Genomic DNA, 20,289 nt, shown 5'->3' with positions numbered 1-20,289 from the left:
AAAAGGTGTCTGAAACCTACTCTAGTCTCAAAGTCAGGTCTAATTGATGAACCATGTGAAAGTGGCTTTTTTGTGGTAAGAATAGCTGATATAGGTAATCTTTTGGTTTTACCTAATACTGCACAGTGCACCTGGCACACCGCGGGGTTTCTTCAAAACAAAAATGATTCCCAGATCCATATCCCAAATGCTGGGATTATTCTATAACATTCTGAGGAAAATGTATCTCAGATCTTATTCTTAAAAATTAAGGATCTGGAACTTGTAAACACTTAAAACAATCTGAGAAGCAGTGAGGGACAGTGAAAAGAGAGTAGGGATCAGGAGTCCTGTGGACTGGATTTAAAACCTAATTCCAGCTGGGCATGGTGGCTCAAGCTGTAATCCCAGCACTTTGGGAGGCCAAGGCAGGAGGATTTCTTGAGCCCAGGAGTTCGAGACCAGCCTGGGCAACATGGCAAACCCCCATCTCTACAAGAAGTACAAAAAATTAGCCAGCCATGGCAGCCTGTGCCTGTGGTCCCAGCTATTCAGGAGGCTGAGGTGGAAGAATCACTGGAGCCCAGGAGGTCAAGGCTGCAGTGAGCCATGTTTGTACCACTGCACTCCAGCCTGGGTGACAGAGAGAGAAACCTTATTTCAAAATAAATAAATAAATAAACAGATAAATCTTAGTTCAGTAGCTTATTTTGTCTCTCTGATGCTGGACAAGACAGCTAACCCTTATTAAGGAACCTGTCCCAACAGCTTCTATTTGTCCATCTATAAAATAGGAAGAATGATAAACATTGACCTTCGTGATATGCAAATGAGGTACTATGAAAATAAAAAATTGTATAAACCATAAAGTCCATCACAAGTGAAAGGTAGCGTTAGTATTTTAGTACCTCCTCTCCAATAGAACTGACCACAATATGCATAGGAAAAGCCTTTGAGAGGCCACTCCTCGTCTTTGAGATTCAGTTTTCTCTTCTGTAAAACAAGAGGAAGAGAGGGGGGATGAAATCGTTGCCAAGACTCCTTCAGGTCCTCCCATTCTGTGAGGTGAGGAAATTCTGATGTCTTACTCTGTAAGAGCAACAAATCCTTCTGCTAGGCTTGCGGGGACCACATTTCCCTCTTGGCTGCTGGCAATTTTACATGCAGAGGAGGAGACTCCTTTCTTGTGCATAAGGGGCATGTGTGTTTTCCTTTGCCTGCAGCAGGTTTTGCTTAGAGAACAAGGCACTCACAGATCCCACCTTGTCTCAGCCTAGAGGAAACCAGATCAGAAACTTGGAACCCTGTCATTAGAGCTTAAGTAAGTGGCCATAGAAGAAAGTGCTTTGGAAATGGTGAAGCAAACACCAACACGAGTAGGCATTGAACTCTCTCTCCTTCCTTCCTTCCTTCCTTCCTTCCTTTCCCCCTTTCCCTCTTCCCCCTTTCCCCCTTCCTCTCTTTCTCCCTTCCCTCCCTCCCTCCCTCCTTCCCTTCTTCCTTCCTTCTTTCCTCCCTTTCCTTCTTTTGACAGGATTTCACTCTCTTGCCCAGACTGGAGTGCAGTGGTGTGATCTTGGCTCACTACAGCCTCAACCTCCCGGGCTCCAGTGATCCTCCCAGCTCAGCCTCCCGAGTAGCTGAGATCACAGGCGTGCACCACCATGCCTGGCTAATTTTTGTATTTTTTGTATAGATGGGGTTTCACCATACTGCCCAGGCTGGTCACTGTATTTAAAGACACCTGGAGTTGGCTCCCCTGACAGGTTACTACATCGCCCTTCACTCCATGTGCCTTTTTTATTTTTATTTTTAATCTGTCGCTTCTGTACTTTGTTGAAGATGTGACCGTTAGGCTATCTTATCAACCACAGCTGGTGCCAGGATTGGGCTTTGCTGGTTCTACTTAGGTGCCCTCCAGGGAGCCCAAGTTTCAACACCATCTATGTTATTTATTTCTGCTTCTTTCAGCGGAGGATAAAACAGAGAAAAAGGGAGCAAACTTCTTCGTTCCCCTGTCTTTCACCTTAACCCTTCATATCCTTGATTCTCATCCCTTTGCCTTGATAATTTTTAAAAGGGAGAAGAAAAAAAGGAAGAGGGGAACCTAAGAGAATGGGACTGGGTAGGAGAGAAACACCGAAGAGAGGTTTTAGAAAGCAGGTCAAATGAGAATCCTGCACATGGAAAACCAAACTGAAACCACTGACAACAACAAAAAAGAAAACTAACAACCGCAAAGTCCAGGACGTATAGAGAAAATTAGGTACAGACTCAAGTTAGGTAATAACTAAATTCCCTGTAACACAAAAGATATCCAAGGTAAAAAAACGTTGTCTAACTCACAAGCAATGATCACTTTATTTAAACTAAAGAAAATTATTTGCAAAGTCTCCTGAACTTGAGTTTTTTTTATTCTCTTAAAAAAACAAGTGTTCAAAATTTGGAGAGCCATAGATTCAGGAACATATATCAGAGATGAAACAGATGCATAAACAAAAATTTATTTCCCACAGAAAAGAAATGTCATTTCTAGGAATATAGGGGGAAGGTGGGAAAGAACTTGGCTGATGGTTCAGCAGAAACCAAGAAGGAATTGCCCTCAGGACGTGTGTGGGAGGCCATAGTGCCCTGCTGGGTGCACACACACGTGCACGCGCACACACACTCACACAGACTCAGGCAATTCAGCAGGCATTGACTGACCAGCAGCCAACCCTGGCTGCACACTTACCTCTTACAAAGGAGAATCTTGGCATCACAGCTTGAAAATCTTTATTTTGGATGGCAGTGGATCAGGAAAAGGAGAAAGGAATAGTGTCACAGCACTGACCTTGGCCTTGAGTGGCCTCGTGGAGCGTGACAAGGGTCCTCAGGCCTGTTCTTCCACACTGTCAAGTCAGTAAACCTCAGCTCTTTCATCCATGAAGAGAGGATAATATTTGCCCCACTACTTCATAAAAATGCTGTGAGACTAAACAAAGAACTACCTGAAGGACAAAATGCTTTGGCAACTCTAAGGCGCTCTACACATGTAAGGTTTTATTGCTGTATTCTGGTGATGGACTGTCTGGTGATCAAAGGATTAGATTTTGTCACTACCCGTTTCTGTGTATTAGCCTTGTATTCAGTCATTTTTGGACCCAGGTGGGATGGCACCTGGCACATAGAAGGTGCTCCAACGTGTGCATGACCTTAAAACCAGCATGCATATTGAATTATGCTTTTGCCATCTTTTTGCTCATGTTCTCTGTTGCCTCTGAGACACCCAGCCTAGAAAAGGTTCTTTTCCAAGCCTCAGGCTGAGATGTGCAAGAGCGGATGAAGGCGAAAAGATGAGTGAGTTGATTGGGGGAGTTAATTTGATGCGGAGGACCCCTGAGAAATCCAGCTCTCTCCAGGGCTAGGAGTTTTACTTCCCTGGAGACCGATTCTGTGTAATTTCCTGGTAACAGCTGGCCTTCTGTTTTCTGTGCTGATGCTCTTGGTCTTTGGGGATCCGTGGCATTAGAACCAAGTCTCCTAGCACCTTTGTCTTCTAACAGTACCTTTGTGGCAGGGGTGAGGGTTTTGCGACTCACCGTGCCTTAGGATCATGTCCTCCCTCAGGGCCGAGGTGGGTTCTTGCTCCAGGGGAGCCAAGGAAGTCTTCTGTTAGGCTGGGTTGCCTCGATCCTTCTCCTGGACCCTCTCTGGAGCTCTAAGCAGGGGCACCTGGGATGGAGAGCTGCTCGTTGTAGCTTCTCAGAGCATGGTTACTGGGTAGCCTATGTTCACCTCTTTCTCTTTCTCTCTGTTTTTCTTGCTTAGAAATGATGTGGTGGGATAGAGGGGCACAGAGAGAACCACCTGGGGCTCTCAGGAACAGGCTTCTGTGCTGCTCGCGAGGCTTCCTTATTTGCTGGCATCTTTCCTCCCTCTGAAAAGGAAGTTTTGGGGAAACCTTCCTGCCAGGCCTCTGGGCCCCAGTGTTAGTTGACAGGGATAGAGAGGACTTCTGTGAGGGGCTCTGGAAGAAAAAGTTCACTACAAACCTCTGCTGCTTCAGGCGTCTCCCCTCCTGCCTCACCAGCTCCCGTTCTCTTCAAATCAACCACACGTTTGCTTTACCTGCCATGTGGGTTTCTGCAGAAAGGAGGCCTGAAGCTGGAAATGATTTCACACCAAAAGCTGCTATTACAAGCTACTGGGAGACCTGTTGGTTAGTTATTAATTCTCAGTTCCTGTACCAAGCACCTTTCATTCCTTGCTCTTAGCCGTTTAGCTACATTTTACTCTTGGGAGTGTTTTTTGCACAAGGGGTCGGAGGTTAGAGGTTTCCTCTCAAAAAAATTCACTTTGGTAAAGAGGTTGAGTTGAATAACTCTGACTGCTATCGTTTTCTCTTCCTTCCCTTCCTCCCTCCCTTTTTTCCTTCCTTCCCTCCTTCCTTCCTCCCTCCCTCCTTCTCTTCTTCCTTCTAATGAAAACAGACTTTTTTATTTTTTATTTTTTGAGGTGGAGTCTCACTCTGTTGCCCAGGCTGGAGTGCAGTGGCGTGATCTCAGCTCACTGCAACCTCTGCCTCCCAGGTTCAAGCAATCCTCATACCTCAGCCTCCCAAGTAGCTGTGATTACAGGCATGCACCACCATGCCTGGCTAATTTTTGTGTTTTTAGTAGCGACAGGGTTTCACCATGTTGGCCAGGCTGGTCTCAAACTCCTGACCTCAAGTGATCCACCTGCCTCGGCCTCCCAAAGTCCTGGGATTACAGGCATGAGCCACCGTTCCTGGCTTGAAAACAGACTTTAAAATCAAGACATTTAGTGCTTATGGTCTTTCTTGATTGACCAAACTTTACTTTCAGCTAAATCAACCCAGTCCTTTTTTATCTCACATATTTTTCTCTCTAACTCCAGAATCTTCACATTGTAAGTTATTCCATTGTTGAATCTGGGCAGGGGGCTGAGAGTAGTGGGTAGGTGAAGAGAGGGCGGCAGTGGGAGCTGACACAGCAGAGAGGCAGAGATGGGGGCAGGACGACTTTTCTCCTGACTAAAGCCCGTGCCCATGCCTGCCCCGCAGTCCTGGTTACCAGTAGTTCAGGACCCTCCTCATCATTTCCCTTTCATACTGAGTACAAATCAGAGGCTTTCTTTATTCTTCAACTGCCATTTCTATTTCCTCCTTCCAAAACCAGGGCGAAGTCTCTGAGGGGTGTGTGTGCGTGCGTGTGTGTGTGTGTGTGTGTGTGTGTGTGTGTATGTGTAGATGAATCCTAAACTCTGTGGAGAAGAGATCCCGCAAGCATCCTAGAAATTTACATACATAGATAATAACGTTTTGCTTTAAGAGATTTCAGAATCAATTGAATATAGTAAAACATAAGCTACTAAAAAAGCCAAATCTTATAAGACACATAGGTTCAATTAATCTGACACGTTTTCAAAAAGGAATAAAATCCCCACAATAACCAAAAAATGCAGGCTTCCTTCTGAGTTCCAAACACAGCTTTGGAAGAACACAAACAAAAGTCTCATTGTCTGCAAGGCCCCTGCTGCTTCGAGGGTCCTCAGACCGTCCTCTTTTGATTCTGAGGTGGCGCGGACCCCTTTTGTCACACACAATCTTCTCCACTGCCCCCGCCCGCGCCCCCGACCCAGGTCGAGGCTTCACAATCATGCTGAGTTTTGTGGGGAAGCCCGCAAAGACTTTTTCTTATGAAGCAATAAGCGACACAATCATTCCAGGTTGAGCCCCCGCTTTTGCTGCCCTCAGACCGATGCAAAGTTAACTATTCACGGGAAAGTTAACTATTCACGGGGCTGCCTAAGGGTTTCCCTGTGAGGTGTCGAATGGGGAATGCGGACTACAATGGTGGGGAGAGAGGCTGGAACCCGGCTGCCTTTCTTTCCTGGGAACTTCTTTTCTGAAGCAACTGAATGAGACCTTTACAAGCCAGGGTGGTGGCCTCCCTTCAGAATGCCTGGCCCGTTTCCCAGTGTGAAGCATTCCCCAAATATGCAACTTTGTGAGCATCCCAGTCGCCTGCGCTGAGAACCCGCCCGCCTGCCGCAGGAAAGCTGGCACCCACGGGGATGCCAGGGGTGGGGGCGCGTCAGGGCCCCTCTGCCAGGCTTGACCAGATGCTGGGGTGGCCCGGCCCCACTTTACATCGTCCCAGGAAAGAATCTGGCCAACAGTCTGGCTGTGACAAGAGCTAGAAGCTTCTCTCTCTCCCTTTAAATCCCCTCCTTCATTCAAATCCGATCCTATAAAAAGGCTTTTGTTGAAGGAACAGCCATGGCATCTTGGTGCACGTCTGTGCCATTCCTCTCGATATTTCCAAAGATGGACAAAAGAGAACATCGTTAGTTGAATTCCTGGGCAAACTGGTCTGAAGATTGACTTGGAAGGAGTGGAGGTAAATGGCAGCTGTCACGTGGCATTTGTTTTGTTTGCAAGTGATGAAGCCAAAGAAAGGGACTGCTGGTGGATGGTAAGAAGCCTCCTGCCAGGGGCCACCTCGGCAGCAGGCGAGCTCACTGTGTGTTTGGGGAAGAGCGTGATGTGGAGGCAGGTGGACTGTGCAGGCTGCTGTCACCTGGACGTGGGTGTTGAAGGGTGCGGTTGGCAAGGCTGAGGGCATTGTGTAGGATCACTTCAGAAAGAAAGAGGCTCTGATTTCATTACCATCACTTGCGGAGGGAGCCACTTTAGGTACCTTGCTCAAGTTTACTTGTATGGATTCCTGCAGAATACAGACATGATGACAGTCATATTCGGACATTGCGCTGCCTGATGCTCTGGGTGCCCACAACAAAATTGTGACCAAAGAAATGATATTCCTTCTCCTTGGTCTTAAGCTTTTGCTTAATTTCATCTCAACCTAGTGCCTTTGAAGCTCTTGAAACCTTTGTTTCAAGAAGACCACTGATGGAAAGACCTAGAAAGAGGATAGTTTCATGTGTCTTGCCAATTTTCATTTTATCCTTTGCTTATTTAAGTTGATTTTCTTTTGCTTTAGCTTTAAATGTACATGGTTGTCAAAACCAAAAACAACCAAAACGCCAAAAAGCAATGTCCAATAAATTACAGTATTTAGCATTCATAATGAATTAACTTTCTTTCCTGTGGTTTATTCTTCTTAAGCCTCAGTTCTTTGTCTGCTCAAACTGTGGGACTTTGTTCTGTTTTGGAGTTTATTTTTAGGCTTTTGGAGTAAGACATCACATATTTTTTCTTAATTTTAACTTCTTTTATGTGGGATATTCTGCCACCTTTGCTTTTTTTTTGGCCAATATTCTTCTCCTAATATTTTCTGCCTTCCTGCTTTTGTAAGCTCGTCTCTGATTTTATTTCTTTGAACCTTTCTCTTAACTGTCTTTTGGCATTTGGTGTCTGTGCCTTGTCTATTTTAACAAATTTTAGTCCAGTAACCAAACCCATAGGGCAGCGAAGCAGAAGGACTCTAGATCCAGGTGACCTGGCTCCAAGTCCTGGCTCGACCACTTACTAGTTGTGTGGCTTTGGGCAGGTTAATTCTCTTCTGTAGACTCATTGCTCTTGACAGTAAAGGGGGATAATCACAGTACCTATGTCGCAGAGCTCTTCTGAGGATTAAATGAAGCCATGTGTGTCTTAGAACAGTGCCTGACACCATGATTGTTCTGTTTAGGCTTCTATCTGTGATGTGGGGTTTATTGGTAAATGTTAGCTGTTAGGGAAAGTAAGATGGTGGGGGAGAATGGGCTTGGTAACAGTGATGGTGGTTGGTGGTGACTATTTCAACATGTTGCTGTTTCTGTAGTACTTCTGGTCCTTCTTGATATAAAGGAAAAAGAATCAGTGTATCCTGGACTGCTTTACGTTTTTTATTTTCTAATTGCTTTATTGAGATCTAGTTTGCATACCATACAATTTACCCATTTATAGTGTACTAGTGAATGTTTTTTGGTATATTATTAATTTTTAAGTCATGATAAAATATATATAAAATATAAAATTTGCCATTTTAACTATTTTAAAATGTACAATTTGGTGTCATTAATTACATTCACAAGGTTGTACAACCATCCCCTCTTTTTATGTTTTATCAGTTTTTTGAGACAGAGTCCTGCTCTGTTACCCAGGCTGGGGTGCAATGGCATATTCTTGGCTCACTGCAGCCTTGACCTTCTGGGCTCAATTGATTCTCCTGCCTCAGCCTCCCACGTAGCTGGGACCACAGGTGTGTGCCACCACACCCAGCTTTTTTTTTTTTTTTTTTTTTTGAGATAGAGTCTGACACTGTTGCCGGGACTGGAGTGCAATAGTGCAATCTCAGCTCACTGCAACCTCTGCCTCCTGGGTTCACATAATTCTCCTCTTGCCTCAGCCCCCCAAGTAGCTGGAATTACAGGCACACATCATCACAGCCAGCTAATTTTTTGTATTTTTAGTAGAGACGGGGTTTCACTATGTTGGCCAGACTGGTCTCGAACTCCTGACCTCGTGATCCGCCTGCCTCGGCCTCCCCAAGCGCTGGGATTATAGGCATGGGCCACCGCACCTGGCCATTTTTTTTTTTTGTAGACATGGGGTCTCAACTTTGTTGCCCAGGCTAGTTTTGAACTCCTGGGTTCAAGCAATCCACCTGCCTCGGACTCCCAAAGTGCTGGTATTATAGGCAAAAGCTACTGCGTCCAGCCTTCATCACCTCTATTTTAAAAACATTTTCATCACTCCAAACAGAAACTGTACCCACTCAACAATAACTCCCCATTCTCCTTCTCTTAGTCCCTGGTACCTTCTAATCTACTCTCTAACTCTATAAAGTTGCCTGTTCTAGAGATTTCATATAATTGGAATCACTATATTTATCCTTTTGTATCTGGCTTATTTCATTTAGCAGACTGTTTCCTAGGTTCATCCATGTTTTGGCATTATCAGAACTTCATCTTTATGTTTGAATAATCTTCCATTGTACTGATATATACCACATTTTACCCAATCATCCATAGATGGACATTTGGGCTGTCTTACCATTGTGAATAATGCTACAATTAACATTGGCATACAAGCATCTGTTCAGGTTCCTGCTTTCAATTCCACCCGGAAGTGGGATTGCTGGGTCGTACAGTAATTCTATTTTAGCTTTTTGAAGAACTGCCGAACTATTTTCTAGAGGACAGTTGCTTTTGGTCATTCTTTCCTCTTGTATTTCTCTCCCCTGGTGTCTGCCTCCCTCCGATTCTATTCCATTTCCTCCTGCTGCCTGAGCGTCATTGTACTTCCAAGCGGCAGACATGTTTGTGTCTACCCTCCCAACCATGCGTCTCCCTCCCACATTTCAGAGAGAACACCCACTTCCCTGTCCTTAGCAGCTGCCCAAGCATGTATCACCAACTCTGGCCGTACATCCGCCTGATCATTTCATCCCATTGTCCGGGGAGGGGGAGTCTTCGTAGAAGGTCATGCACGGGTCTCCGTCCCCTTTGGCTGGAGGGCTGGTTCGGCCACCGAATGACCCTAGGAGCTGTGAGTGGGGGGAAGTCAGGGATGTGGAGCCACAGCCCTGCAGGGTTTCAGCCTTCCTTAGACAGGCGGTCATCACACCCAACACCTTGCTTTGTTGTTCTCCGTCCACTGTGCATATTTTTAGGGGGCAGTTTGGCCACCCTGTTTCATGGGAGGGTTGTTCTCCACTTTTCATTTGCTTACAGTGTCTCCAGTTTCCTATGAGCAAGTGAATTAATTAATGAATACTCCAACAGACTGTAAGCCTGCCTCAGACAGCCATTCTGATTGTTGGGCTAATTGTTAGCTGGAGTTTCTGGATGTCATTCATTTCACAATAAGGCTCCTAATTAATCTCAGTGCAGTTCTCACCAGAAGAAAGGCTGATACGGAGAAACATCCCCAATTACCATGAGAAAGGAAATGTCAAGAGCCCCATTGAGTTTTCCTGGCACCCACCCTTGTCTCAGATGAAAACCGCCATTACCGCAAGGAAGCTGCCTAGACCGACCCTGAAAACTGGAGAGTGTGAGAGCAGGAGGAGCCCCCGACCACACAACCCCAGCTCGGGGAGGAACCTGCTCGTGGCTGCACCCTCTTTTTTAATAGCACCAATTATGTTTCCCAAAATGATGTAGAGAATCTCGGAGCTGTGTACTACATCGGAGGCAGAAATTCCTATGCTGTCCCAGGAGCAGCAGGGCAGTTTTTATCTGGAAAAGCTAAAGGTCTCCCTTTTGTGTGTGTTTCTGTGCCTGCAGGACAAAAGATCCTTCATCACCGAAGTGACGTTTTAGAAACAGTGGTCCTGATCAACCCTTCTGATGAAGCAGTCAGCACTGAGGTAAGCATTCAGCTCTGTAGAATCTGGGGCCGGGCCCCACACACTGGCTAGGGACCCAGTGGATTAGAAGGGCTGGGCAAATGGGGGCAGGAGAGGGTCACAACAGAGAGAAGTTCTGGGTTAAGAGGTCTTAACCCCCCACTAAGTGGTTGGTTCTCTGCATCGGTACCACCCAGCCTGCTCCTCCTGATAAGGACAAAGTGGAAGATAGTAACTGGAACTGTAAGATTTTGTCCAGGCAAGGGAGTATGAATTTGGGGTGTTTATGAGGGGGGTGGTGGGGAGTGCTGCTGGGATGGAGTCTGATAGGGATGTATTAGGGGAAATAGACACAAGCCCTCAGGCTGGGACATACAGGACAAGCCTGGAGAACAATGGCATCTCAAGAATGGCAACCCAGTGCAAGCCCCATCCAGAGCCTTCCTGCACACTCCTATCGCTGTGGAAAGGCAGGCTAGCATAGTGGTCAGAAGCATGGGCTGGCGCCAGGCCACCTGGATTCATAATCCCACATCTGCCTCTTACTAGCTGGGAGCCTCAAGCAAGCTATTTACTGTCTTTGTCTCAGTTTGCACCTCTGTAAAATGGAGGTCATAATAGTTTCTACATTTAATGTTCATATTTAATGTTGTGCTTAGAAGTACCAAGTGCTTAGAACAGAGCATGGCACATAATGACTGAAATGTAAATATTAGCTGTGATTGTTACTATTACCACCGTATGAAACTGTTGCTATGGAGAGTAACTGGGTATTTCGGAGCCCAGTGTGACATAAGAACTTGGTTGAAGCCAAGAGTCCCTGGTCACCCAGGCCAGAGGAGCTGCTGTCACTCCACTTTCCACTTCCTTTATTACAGTTGAGCACTTTTGAGATTGAGTTGCTTCTTGGACATTAAAGTAGCCAAAGTCCCTGGGAGCCTCCATTATTTGCAGTGTCCCTTCTACCCACACTTTGAGCATCTCTGTGACTGTATCCTGTTTTTGTAAGTGGAGATATAATTCAAGGACCATAAAATCTATCCCTTTAAAGTATGTAATTCGGTGGTCTTTAGTGTATTTACAAAGTTTTGCAACCATCACCCCTATCTAATTCCAGAACATGTCTTTCATGCCCCCAAAGCCCTGAGCTCATCGGCAGTCACTCTCCATTCTTCCCTAGTGCTGACAACCGCGAACCTGCCTGTCCTGATTTGCCAGTTCTGGATATTTCATATAAATATAATCATATACTATGTGGCCTTGTGTGTCTGGCTTATTTTAGCCTAACAATTTCAGGGTTCATCCATGTCGTAGCATGTGTCAGGACTGTATTCATTTTCGGGGCTGAACAGTGCCAGTGTATGGATAGCCCACATCTGTGCATCCATTCCTCAGTTGATGGACACTTGAGTTGCTGCCACTTTTTGACTGTCGTGATGTCACCTGTTCTGACTTACTTCTGCCTGCTTTAGATCAGCAGGACCTCTGACAATGCATGAAGGTGCAAAGCTGAGGAAAGTGATGGGATAGCAATCTCTGTTACTAACAGAGTCAGGAAGTAATTACAACTTGAAAAAAGCTGGAGAATTACAGCCTGTGCAACGTGGTGAAACTCCATCTCTACCAAAAATACAAAAAATTAGCCGGGCATGGTGTTGCATGCCCGTGGTCCCAGCTACTCAGGAGGCTGAGATGGGAGGATTGCTTGAACCCAGGAGGCGGAGATTGCAGTGAGCCGAGATAGCACCACTGCACTCCAGCCTGAGCAACAGAGTGGGACCCTGTCTCAAAAGGAAAAAAAAAAAAAAAAATAAGCTGGAGGATTAATATATGTCCAGGCAAACTGCCCGGAAGAGTTGTGAGAAAGGAAAAATATGGAATTTTATAAAAGGAATCCAGGCTTGCCTGTGGAGCAGATGGGGCTGAAACAATTACTTAGGTACATGTGTTTTTTCCATGATTAGACTGTGGGGTTCTTGGGTAAGGGGTCATGGTCTGTTTACTTTTGTATCCTCCCCTCAGTGCCTAACATGATGCCTGGCAAGTAGTATGTGCTGGACATTCATGAACTGGGCTCAGAATAGATACCTTGGTGCTTTGGAGTGGTGTTTGCTGAAGGACGTCTGGCTTCCTGCCACTTAAAAGTTCACAGAGTTCTTCAGTGCAAACCATTTGCAATTCTCTCAAAGACTGCTACATAGGGGCAGCCTTTTCTTTCTATTCAATGACAAGCACCTTACTGATGCCGTTGGAAACTGCACTTGGAGCTGTGTGCTTGCTGCACGCCTTGGAAGGGAAGAGATGCCGTATGGGAGGGGTTGGTTTGGGACCCTAGTTTGGAAGCCCGTGCTTCCTGAGGAGGCCACTGGGGAACCTGGACTATACATGGTGATTCAGCCTGTGAGATAGTTCCAAGTCTTCCCTGGTTTCGCAGACCACGTGCTGCTAGCAGACATTTCTAACAGCTGTGGAACGAATGATTACCAGCTGTGAAGGCTGCTTTGAAAAAGAGGAGGAAAGTAGGGGGAGAAAGTCAACTATTACTACTGTCTTGGTTGTAGAGAAACTTTGAAAATGGCATTCATGGGCAAACTGATAACTACACTTACTGGCTTTGTGGATGATCCTACAGCCAGGGATCCATTCAACCCTCCCGTGCTCTTCTGGCCTCCAGGAGAAATTAGACCTTTGGGGAATGAATGCTTTTTGCTGGTAATAAACTCCCATGGCCCCAAAGGCTAGCCCTGTCCTGGCGGTGGGACGGCAGCACTGCCCGCAGCTCAGGGCCTACGGTCTGTGCTTTATTGCAGGTGCGTTTAATGATCACTGATGCTGCCCGACACAAACTGCTCGTGCTGACCGGGCAGTGCTTTGAAAACACCGGAGAGCTCATTCTCCAGTCCGGCTCTTTCTCCTTCCAGAACTTCATAGAGATTTTCACCGACCAAGAGGTAGGTTCATGTCTGAGAATATCTGTGTTTCTAGTGGCTTGGTTGCCTTCGGTTCCTCTTTGAGAGCACTGGGGGAGACAGAAGAAGAAGGGAAGGGAAACTCACAGCTCTCCTGAAATAAGCAAAACTGTATGCTCTAAAATACTTTATTTTTGTGGCTCATTGCCAAAATAATTTAGAGCACTCATTTACAATTAATTGGAATAATTCTTAATGTGCCTGAGATATAGATGGGAAGGATTGGAACAGTCAACACTTTACAGATGGTCAAAATGATGGAGAAACTTGAAATGTCAGAGCCCAAAAGAAAACCTACGTTTCCTGTTTTCTGAAATAATACTCCAAAGATATCCTGGGCTTTTGGCACCGCCTTTTCCAGGCCTAATTATTTCAGATTTTTCTTACTTTAATGCCTGGTCCCAATGTTTGAACTTGGGCTGTTTGAACAGCCCACAAAAGAGAGAGGGCTCTACAAAAGGAGGCACGTAGGAAAATGGGGCACGTCTGTGACCCAAAAAAAACATGGCTAAAGTAGCTGGACTGAAGCTGGGTCATTCGTATTTCTAATGCGTCTCTTATTCAAAGATGATGCATGTGAAGTGTTGAAAACTGTGTGAAGTTAGCAGTATTTGGTCAAATGAGATCAAAGATTTTGATGTGCTTATTTCTGCTTGGGAATTTATCCTGGCCCGGAAACTTTCCAAAGTAATGCACCTTGTTTATCTAGGTTATATATTTATAGCAGTTACAGAAACAATTCAGACCAATCCCCATAGTAGGTTGGGGCCTGCATGTGGCCGATAGCAGATTTCTACATGGAGGGACTGAGGGATGTTCTGATAAGAAGAGTTACCAAGTCTGTTTAAAACTGTCTTCCTGAGATGGCAGCTTGTCCATCTCATGTGTACTGTGAAGGGCCACGTGTCCTTCTGCACTTAATCTTCCTTGGCCCTGTGGTTCAGAGAGAGCTCTGTTTGTCCTTTTCATCACTGGCAAGAACTGTAAGCACACTGCCCAACTTCATCTGGGTCACCTGGAAGCTTCTTTAAAAACACTGATCAGATGGCATAATACTGTTCACTCTCCAGCCACTGGGGAGGGGAGAATGCAAAACTGTGAAAAGGAACATTTTTGAAGCCCCAGCTTTCAGAAGGTGTGGCGTCATCTGCATCTTGAAACACACGCCAGGACGGGATCCCCCAGGCAGGCAGCTCCTTTCTGAGAGGCTTCAGAGCTCACTCCCAGTTGGTTCATCTTTACCACTTCAAAATGCAAGCTTTGGCCCTGTCTTCCTCCAAGGCCACTAGAGTTCATGCGTCTTGCCTCATTCGTCTCGGTATCCATTGCACCTGCACGTAGTAAAGGCCTAGTAAGCCACTGTTCGATTGCATTGAAATTCCAAAGCTAGGGCTACAATTCTCACTCTGCCTACTGTCCTGAAGTTGTTGTTTGATCACTATAATGTCAGAATCTTTTGCAAGATTATGTCCCCATGTGCATGTTGTACCCAGAGGCAGGTAGGTGGGCATTTGTCTAGTAGCTGTGGGATCACACACATTATTAGCATCTTGCCTCAGGGAAGAGAGAAAGCTGCAGAAGGCTGGAAGGGGCCCAATGACATGGTGAGCAGTTAAGTGGCCTGCTTGTAGCTCATTTGCATGCACATGGGCACTTTCCACATTCCTGTGCAGTTCTGTAGTTATTTTCTAGTGGTTGGTTTCTACCCAAGTGATTGGTTTGTCTTTTTTTTGCTGAAAAACCAAGCAAAGGAAATATGTAAAGAAAAGTGTTTGCCATTGCCAAGATTTTCAATAAGGAAGTAACACAATTTGGCATATTTGCATCTCAGATAATATCTCCCCTTCCCCTTCTTTAAATAAGGTTGTTATGAAGATTGCTGCTTATTCATTTTTACTAGATTATGGAAGCAAAATTTTAGCACCATGGGCTGTGCATGTGTCAGATTTTGCCACTAACTACAGAAAAAGAAAATTGCCCTAACTGAAGAACTCAAGTTCCGTGGAAGGGCGGATTCCCCAGGGTTTGTAATTATTGGGGTAGGTTCTGGAGGACACACATTTTGATTATACTCAGGTATCATGTCATGTTCTCTTCCGCCACCCACAAACCCCCATGCTGGTACTTTTGAAAAAGCAATAGTTAATACATATTGAAAAGGATCTCTAGGATTTTTCCTAACAGACTAGATCAATGGTGTCAGTGTGGTGGGGGAAGGCAAGGGACATTGGGTCAAATTCACTCTTCCTCCTCCCCCAACCAAAGCAACTCAGCCTTTATCTATTTTACATTGTGGACTTTGAAGAAAGGATGCCACAGCTAAAGTGAATTGAAAATCACTGGACTGGACCAGTGGTTATCAGCCTTTTGGGGCTAGGATTGCCCATTGTTGCCTTGGAAAAAGGGTTGAGTAAGTGAATGACAAACAGACCTTGAAGACCACTTGGTGTCCAGCCCTGTTCCTTTTATCCAGTCCTTGAAACATACTAGTTAACTCCAGGGAACCAAAACCACAATTTGGGACAAGCAAAAATGATACTTTTTAAAAAATATAAGAACAGCTAAAAATAAATAGACTGAAAAAATAGAACTATCAGTACACTTTGAGCTTCAGGGTTTTGGAGTCTTAATCACCGGAGATCAACTAACAAAACCAGAACTAACAGACAGTGCTATTGTCTGGCTGACCCCACTCCTCCCTGAAATCCAGGGATGGTGAAATCATCATCTCCTGGGGGCATTTTTCAGTCTCTGTGTTGGAAAGTTTTTCCTTATTTGTCTCATTGTCTCTTCAAGGAAGTGATGTGATCCCTTTCCCACCTACAGTGTCTTAGATACCCTTCACCAACACTGCCAATTTTTTCCCTTTTAGATTAATCATCTTCAATTTTTACCCACAGTTCTTCAAAACCCTGCTCGCTGTCCTTCAAACTTGTTCCTCTGTCAAGAAAGGGAGGCGAAGGCCAGGTGCTGTGGCCCATGCCTGTAATCCCAGTACTTTGGGAGGCCAAAGTGGGAGGATCACGCAAGGCCAGGAGTTCTAGGCTGCACTGAGCTATAATCTGCACTGCACTCCAGCCTGGGCAACAGAGCAAGATTCTGTCTCTTAAAAAAATAAAAAACCCAAGTATACTTAAAACATTAAAAAAATAAAAAGAAGAGGAGATGGGAGGGGTATGGGGGGAATTCAGGAGTTTAGTCCTGGTCATGTTTTAGTGCCTTGAAATCAGACAGTTGGATTTATGAGAACAGAGCTCAGGGAACTCAGAGTTGGGCTGGAGATATTAATTTGGAATCTATTAGCATATTAGAGGTATTTAAAGCCCAGAAGATAGATGATGTGACCTCGAGTGAGAAATATTTTAAGAAGAGAAAGGGGCCCAGGTCCAGTGTTGAGAGGTCATGAGGCCAAGAGGAAGGAGCCAGTAAGGGAGACTTATTTCAGGTTTTTGCTTGTTGGTCTAATTTCTCTAAAATGTCATGACTCAGACTGGACACCCTATTTCAGGAGTCATTTGACCAGGTTAGGATTGTGAGAGTCGATAATGTCTATAGTTTTCAGTACAATCTTCTATTAAAGAAGTCTAAAAGTGACTTTTGACCATCACCATACACCATTAAATTTCAATGGGGAAGAGATGCAGGCTTTGAGGGGCTCTACAATTTATATAATTTAAGGGCTCTTTTTTAAGAAAAATGAAACAATTATTAATACACAATTAAGTACAGGGCCATGCCAATGAGGTACCTTGAAGTTTAAGCTTCTATGGCTTCATGATAAATCCATTTGACCATCAACTAAAATCCCTGAGTCTTTTCCATGGATATTATTGTTAAGCCACATCTCCCAATCCTGTAGTTAACCCTGCTGGTTTATTGAACCTTACATTTATCCCTTTAAAATGCCATCCTGTTAGAGTTGACTTAGCCACCATCATCCCCATGTCAAGAGCTTTTATAAATACCTTAATTCTGCCATCCCACATTTTGCTGTCTCTCATTTTCATACAATCCACAGATATATGCATGACTTCACCATTTTCATCCAAGTGAATACAGGCCAGGTAATGAGACTTGAGGCCGCCCATCATAGACCTCCCTCCAGGCTGACATTAAGCAGCACTAGTTATATGGCTGGCTGGAAATCCACCTAATTCTGCTATCACACTGTTCAGGGATCCTATTAAATGTCTTGCTAAAGCCCAGAGATACACTGTCTACTGTATTTCCTCATCAGCCAAGCAAGTAACCTAATCAGAAAGGAAATGTAGTTAGCAGGCCATGGTTTAGAATTTCAAATCTTGTTTCATTAATATCATCTGCAGTAAAACCATTTATTTATTATATCTTCCTTCCTCTTCCAGTATGCCTGCATTTAATCAGAAAAAGTAATTCACAAAAAAGATTATCTTTGTCCCAAAGCATATTCCTCCCAGTTGCATCTGTCATCCAACTTTGCAAGAACCAGGGTGGCGCTCAGTGTGGTTACATCTGAAGCACCCACTCCAGGAAGACAACATGTGTTGAACAGCCAAGTTTGGCACTCTGATCAACAAACATCTCCTGAGCCTGATTATGTATTGAGGAAACAAAGATAACTAAAATACAAAGATACAGAAGATATATTTCCTGCTATCAGATATGTTTAGAGTAGTGGGTTATAATAGGTACCTTTTACCATGATGATGATTTCCCAATTTGTTCAGAAGAAGCCTCAGTTTCCAAGTCTAAGAACTAGTCACAAGTTTCCTTCCCACTCTTAACATTGTTGGATCCTCCTTATGGTTCTCATCTATTCATTGAATAAGCTTGATTGGGTGCTGCCTTGGGCTGGCCACTCTTAAGACCCTGTCTTTGCCCTTGAGGTACTCTCTACTCTGGAGTTGGCCCACAGGTCTGGAAAGAGGCTGTGGGGGAAAACACAGGCTTCATTCTGTTGTGTAGTTCCAAGGATGTAGGAGTTGTTCTTCCTCCTCTTCCCTCTGCCCAATTCCATCTGTCTGTTTTATGACTGAGGGCTCTGTCCAGCCCTGTCTCTGCGTTCTTGTCTCATCATTCAGAGTGTGCTGCTATTTCTTTGGAGGGACCAGATTTTCCATCTCCAGAAAGAAACCTGTCAAAGCAATGCTGGCTTTCTTTTCTGCTTTGCCTTGTACATCATGGTTGTTCATTCACCAGTGTCTCTTGGCTGTCTTTCATGACCTCTGACTTCTCAGAATTCTGTGCAATCTTGTTTTGTTTTGGGGTCATTTCCTGCATTTCATAAAAATTCCCTGGATAGAGGCGAAAAGAGGAAAAGTAGGAAGATATTCCTTAAGTCTTTCTACCTTCTGCTTCAACCTGGTGATTACATACTTTACATAAAAAGAGCTAGTGATTGAATGCCCCCTACTAACAGCTGGATTATACCCTTGGCTGCCACACCTCTCAGCTAGGGTAGAATTTCAAAAATTAAAATGAACTAAACTTAATTTTTAAATTTCACTATTAAAGATTCAGCAGTTATCCTAGATTTGCCTCCTAAAATGTATCATAAAACATGAAGAGTTTGTAAGTGCTCTGTGTGAAAATTGGGATCTAGAGACTTTTAATTGTGCTACAATGATTGTGATGAGGGTCTCTGCTAGTTATTGTACAAGAAGCCATATTCGATGCCCTATGTTTGCGTTGGCCTGCAAATCATTGGAGCAAAGATGCCTGTCCCCTCCACCCAAAGATGGTTACCATTTGCTTTTTCACTTTTCTTAGCTCCCAAAATGGAGTTGATTCTTATCCTTTTTATAGAAAATTGTGAAGTGAAGTCACAGAAAAACAACAAAGTTTTATTATTTTGTTATTTTGCGACCCTCTACATAAAATGTTATGCTTAGGACTAATATGCTAACAAAACAGAAATGACTGTTTTACTGCAACATTGCAGTCAAATACAGGAAAATTCAGATTCTATAAATTATTCTTACAAACATTCATAATAGTAGCCTCAGAATGCTGATAGCCAGGAGACAGAGGAAACTAATCTAATACTAGAAAGTTAGAGTTCAGACCTGCTGGCTCAGGGATGCCTGGACCAAATGAAACCTTGGCTTTAACACTTGATCATTTGTCATCCAGAACACAGAGCCCTTTTCAGTCAAAACTCTGAGCTGATTTGTGAGCTTTACTGAGATGGAAAGAAGATTGGAGTTGATGGCATGATTCTCCATCACTAATTTGCTAGGCTAAGACCATGAAATACGTGGCCATAATATGGAGTGAGAGAGAAAGTAGTGTTTTTATTAAACCATAATTTCTGTTTTGGTCCTGATTTGCTTTTCTGTGTTTACATCCTTGGGAAGTACTAAACAATGTGTTGAAAAATGTTTCAGCCACATTTGATCTCAGCTGCTCACACCCAACTTGCCCTGAAAAGAATGGGAGCAGTAAGAGAACAGAGTGGCTCACTGTGGAGTTAAGTATGAGCAAATGGGGAACAGATTTGGCCACTGGCTTTTATAATTATCCAGCCACTTTAATGTCATGGCTTTAATAAAAAAGTATTTGTATCTGCAGAGAATCTTCTGGGTGACCCCTTCATGTTTTAATCAGTGTGCACTGATACCAGAAACCAGTAATTTTTTGTAGTAACAGGCAATCCATAACTTCTTGTCTCCTATGGGGAAAAACCCACCAAGGTTTTTTCCTTTTTACATACAGATTCTAAAAGGAGGCCGCAACAAGTGCCCTGTTAATCTGAATTTCTTTGAGGTGTCAATCAGGCCTTTTTTTTTTTTTTCGCCAAGTCTAGTGGAATAAAAGAAAATATTTTTATTAGTGATGAAATGACTCGGACAGCTTTCTCTTGATATAGTTTAATGTTTTTTAAAGGGCATCTTTGCCTTTACTCTAGGGATAATATTCAAAGTGTTTCATAACCACTGCAGCACAATCCCCAATTGCTCAGGTGGTCACTGGTCTTAGAACTGGAGCAGATTTCTGGCATTCCCCTGCTGGGCAGGAATAGATGGTGGAGGGGTTGTCGGGGAGGTGCCGGGGTGAGTGGG

General features: G+C 44.3%; 1 protein-coding gene across 2 annotated transcripts in view; it reads left to right on the top strand.

Moving 5' to 3' along the window:
• MAP1B (microtubule-associated protein 1B) overlaps window positions 1-20,289 on the top strand; it is a 107,005-nt gene that overhangs the window by 70,727 nt on the left and 15,989 nt on the right. Inside the window, exons 3-5 of one of the 2 annotated variants that reach the window (XM_011985228.1) lie at window positions 10,219-10,301; window positions 13,091-13,231; window positions 19,943-19,993. In XM_011985228.1, coding sequence (XP_011840618.1) covers window positions 10,219-10,301; window positions 13,091-13,231; window positions 19,943-19,993 — 275 coding nt within the window. The remainder of the gene's footprint in view (window positions 1-10,218; window positions 10,302-13,090; window positions 13,232-19,942; window positions 19,994-20,289) is intronic. The other variant, XM_011985229.1, reaches the window with a different exon arrangement.

The sequence above is a fragment of the Mandrillus leucophaeus genome, unplaced genomic scaffold (genome assembly GCF_000951045.1).
Source record: "Mandrillus leucophaeus isolate KB7577 unplaced genomic scaffold, Mleu.le_1.0 Scaffold281, whole genome shotgun sequence".
NCBI classification, from domain to species: Eukaryota; Metazoa; Chordata; class Mammalia; order Primates; family Cercopithecidae; genus Mandrillus; species Mandrillus leucophaeus.
The sequence above is the reverse complement of the archived record's forward strand: the minus strand, read 5'-3'. Positions and strand labels throughout refer to the sequence as shown.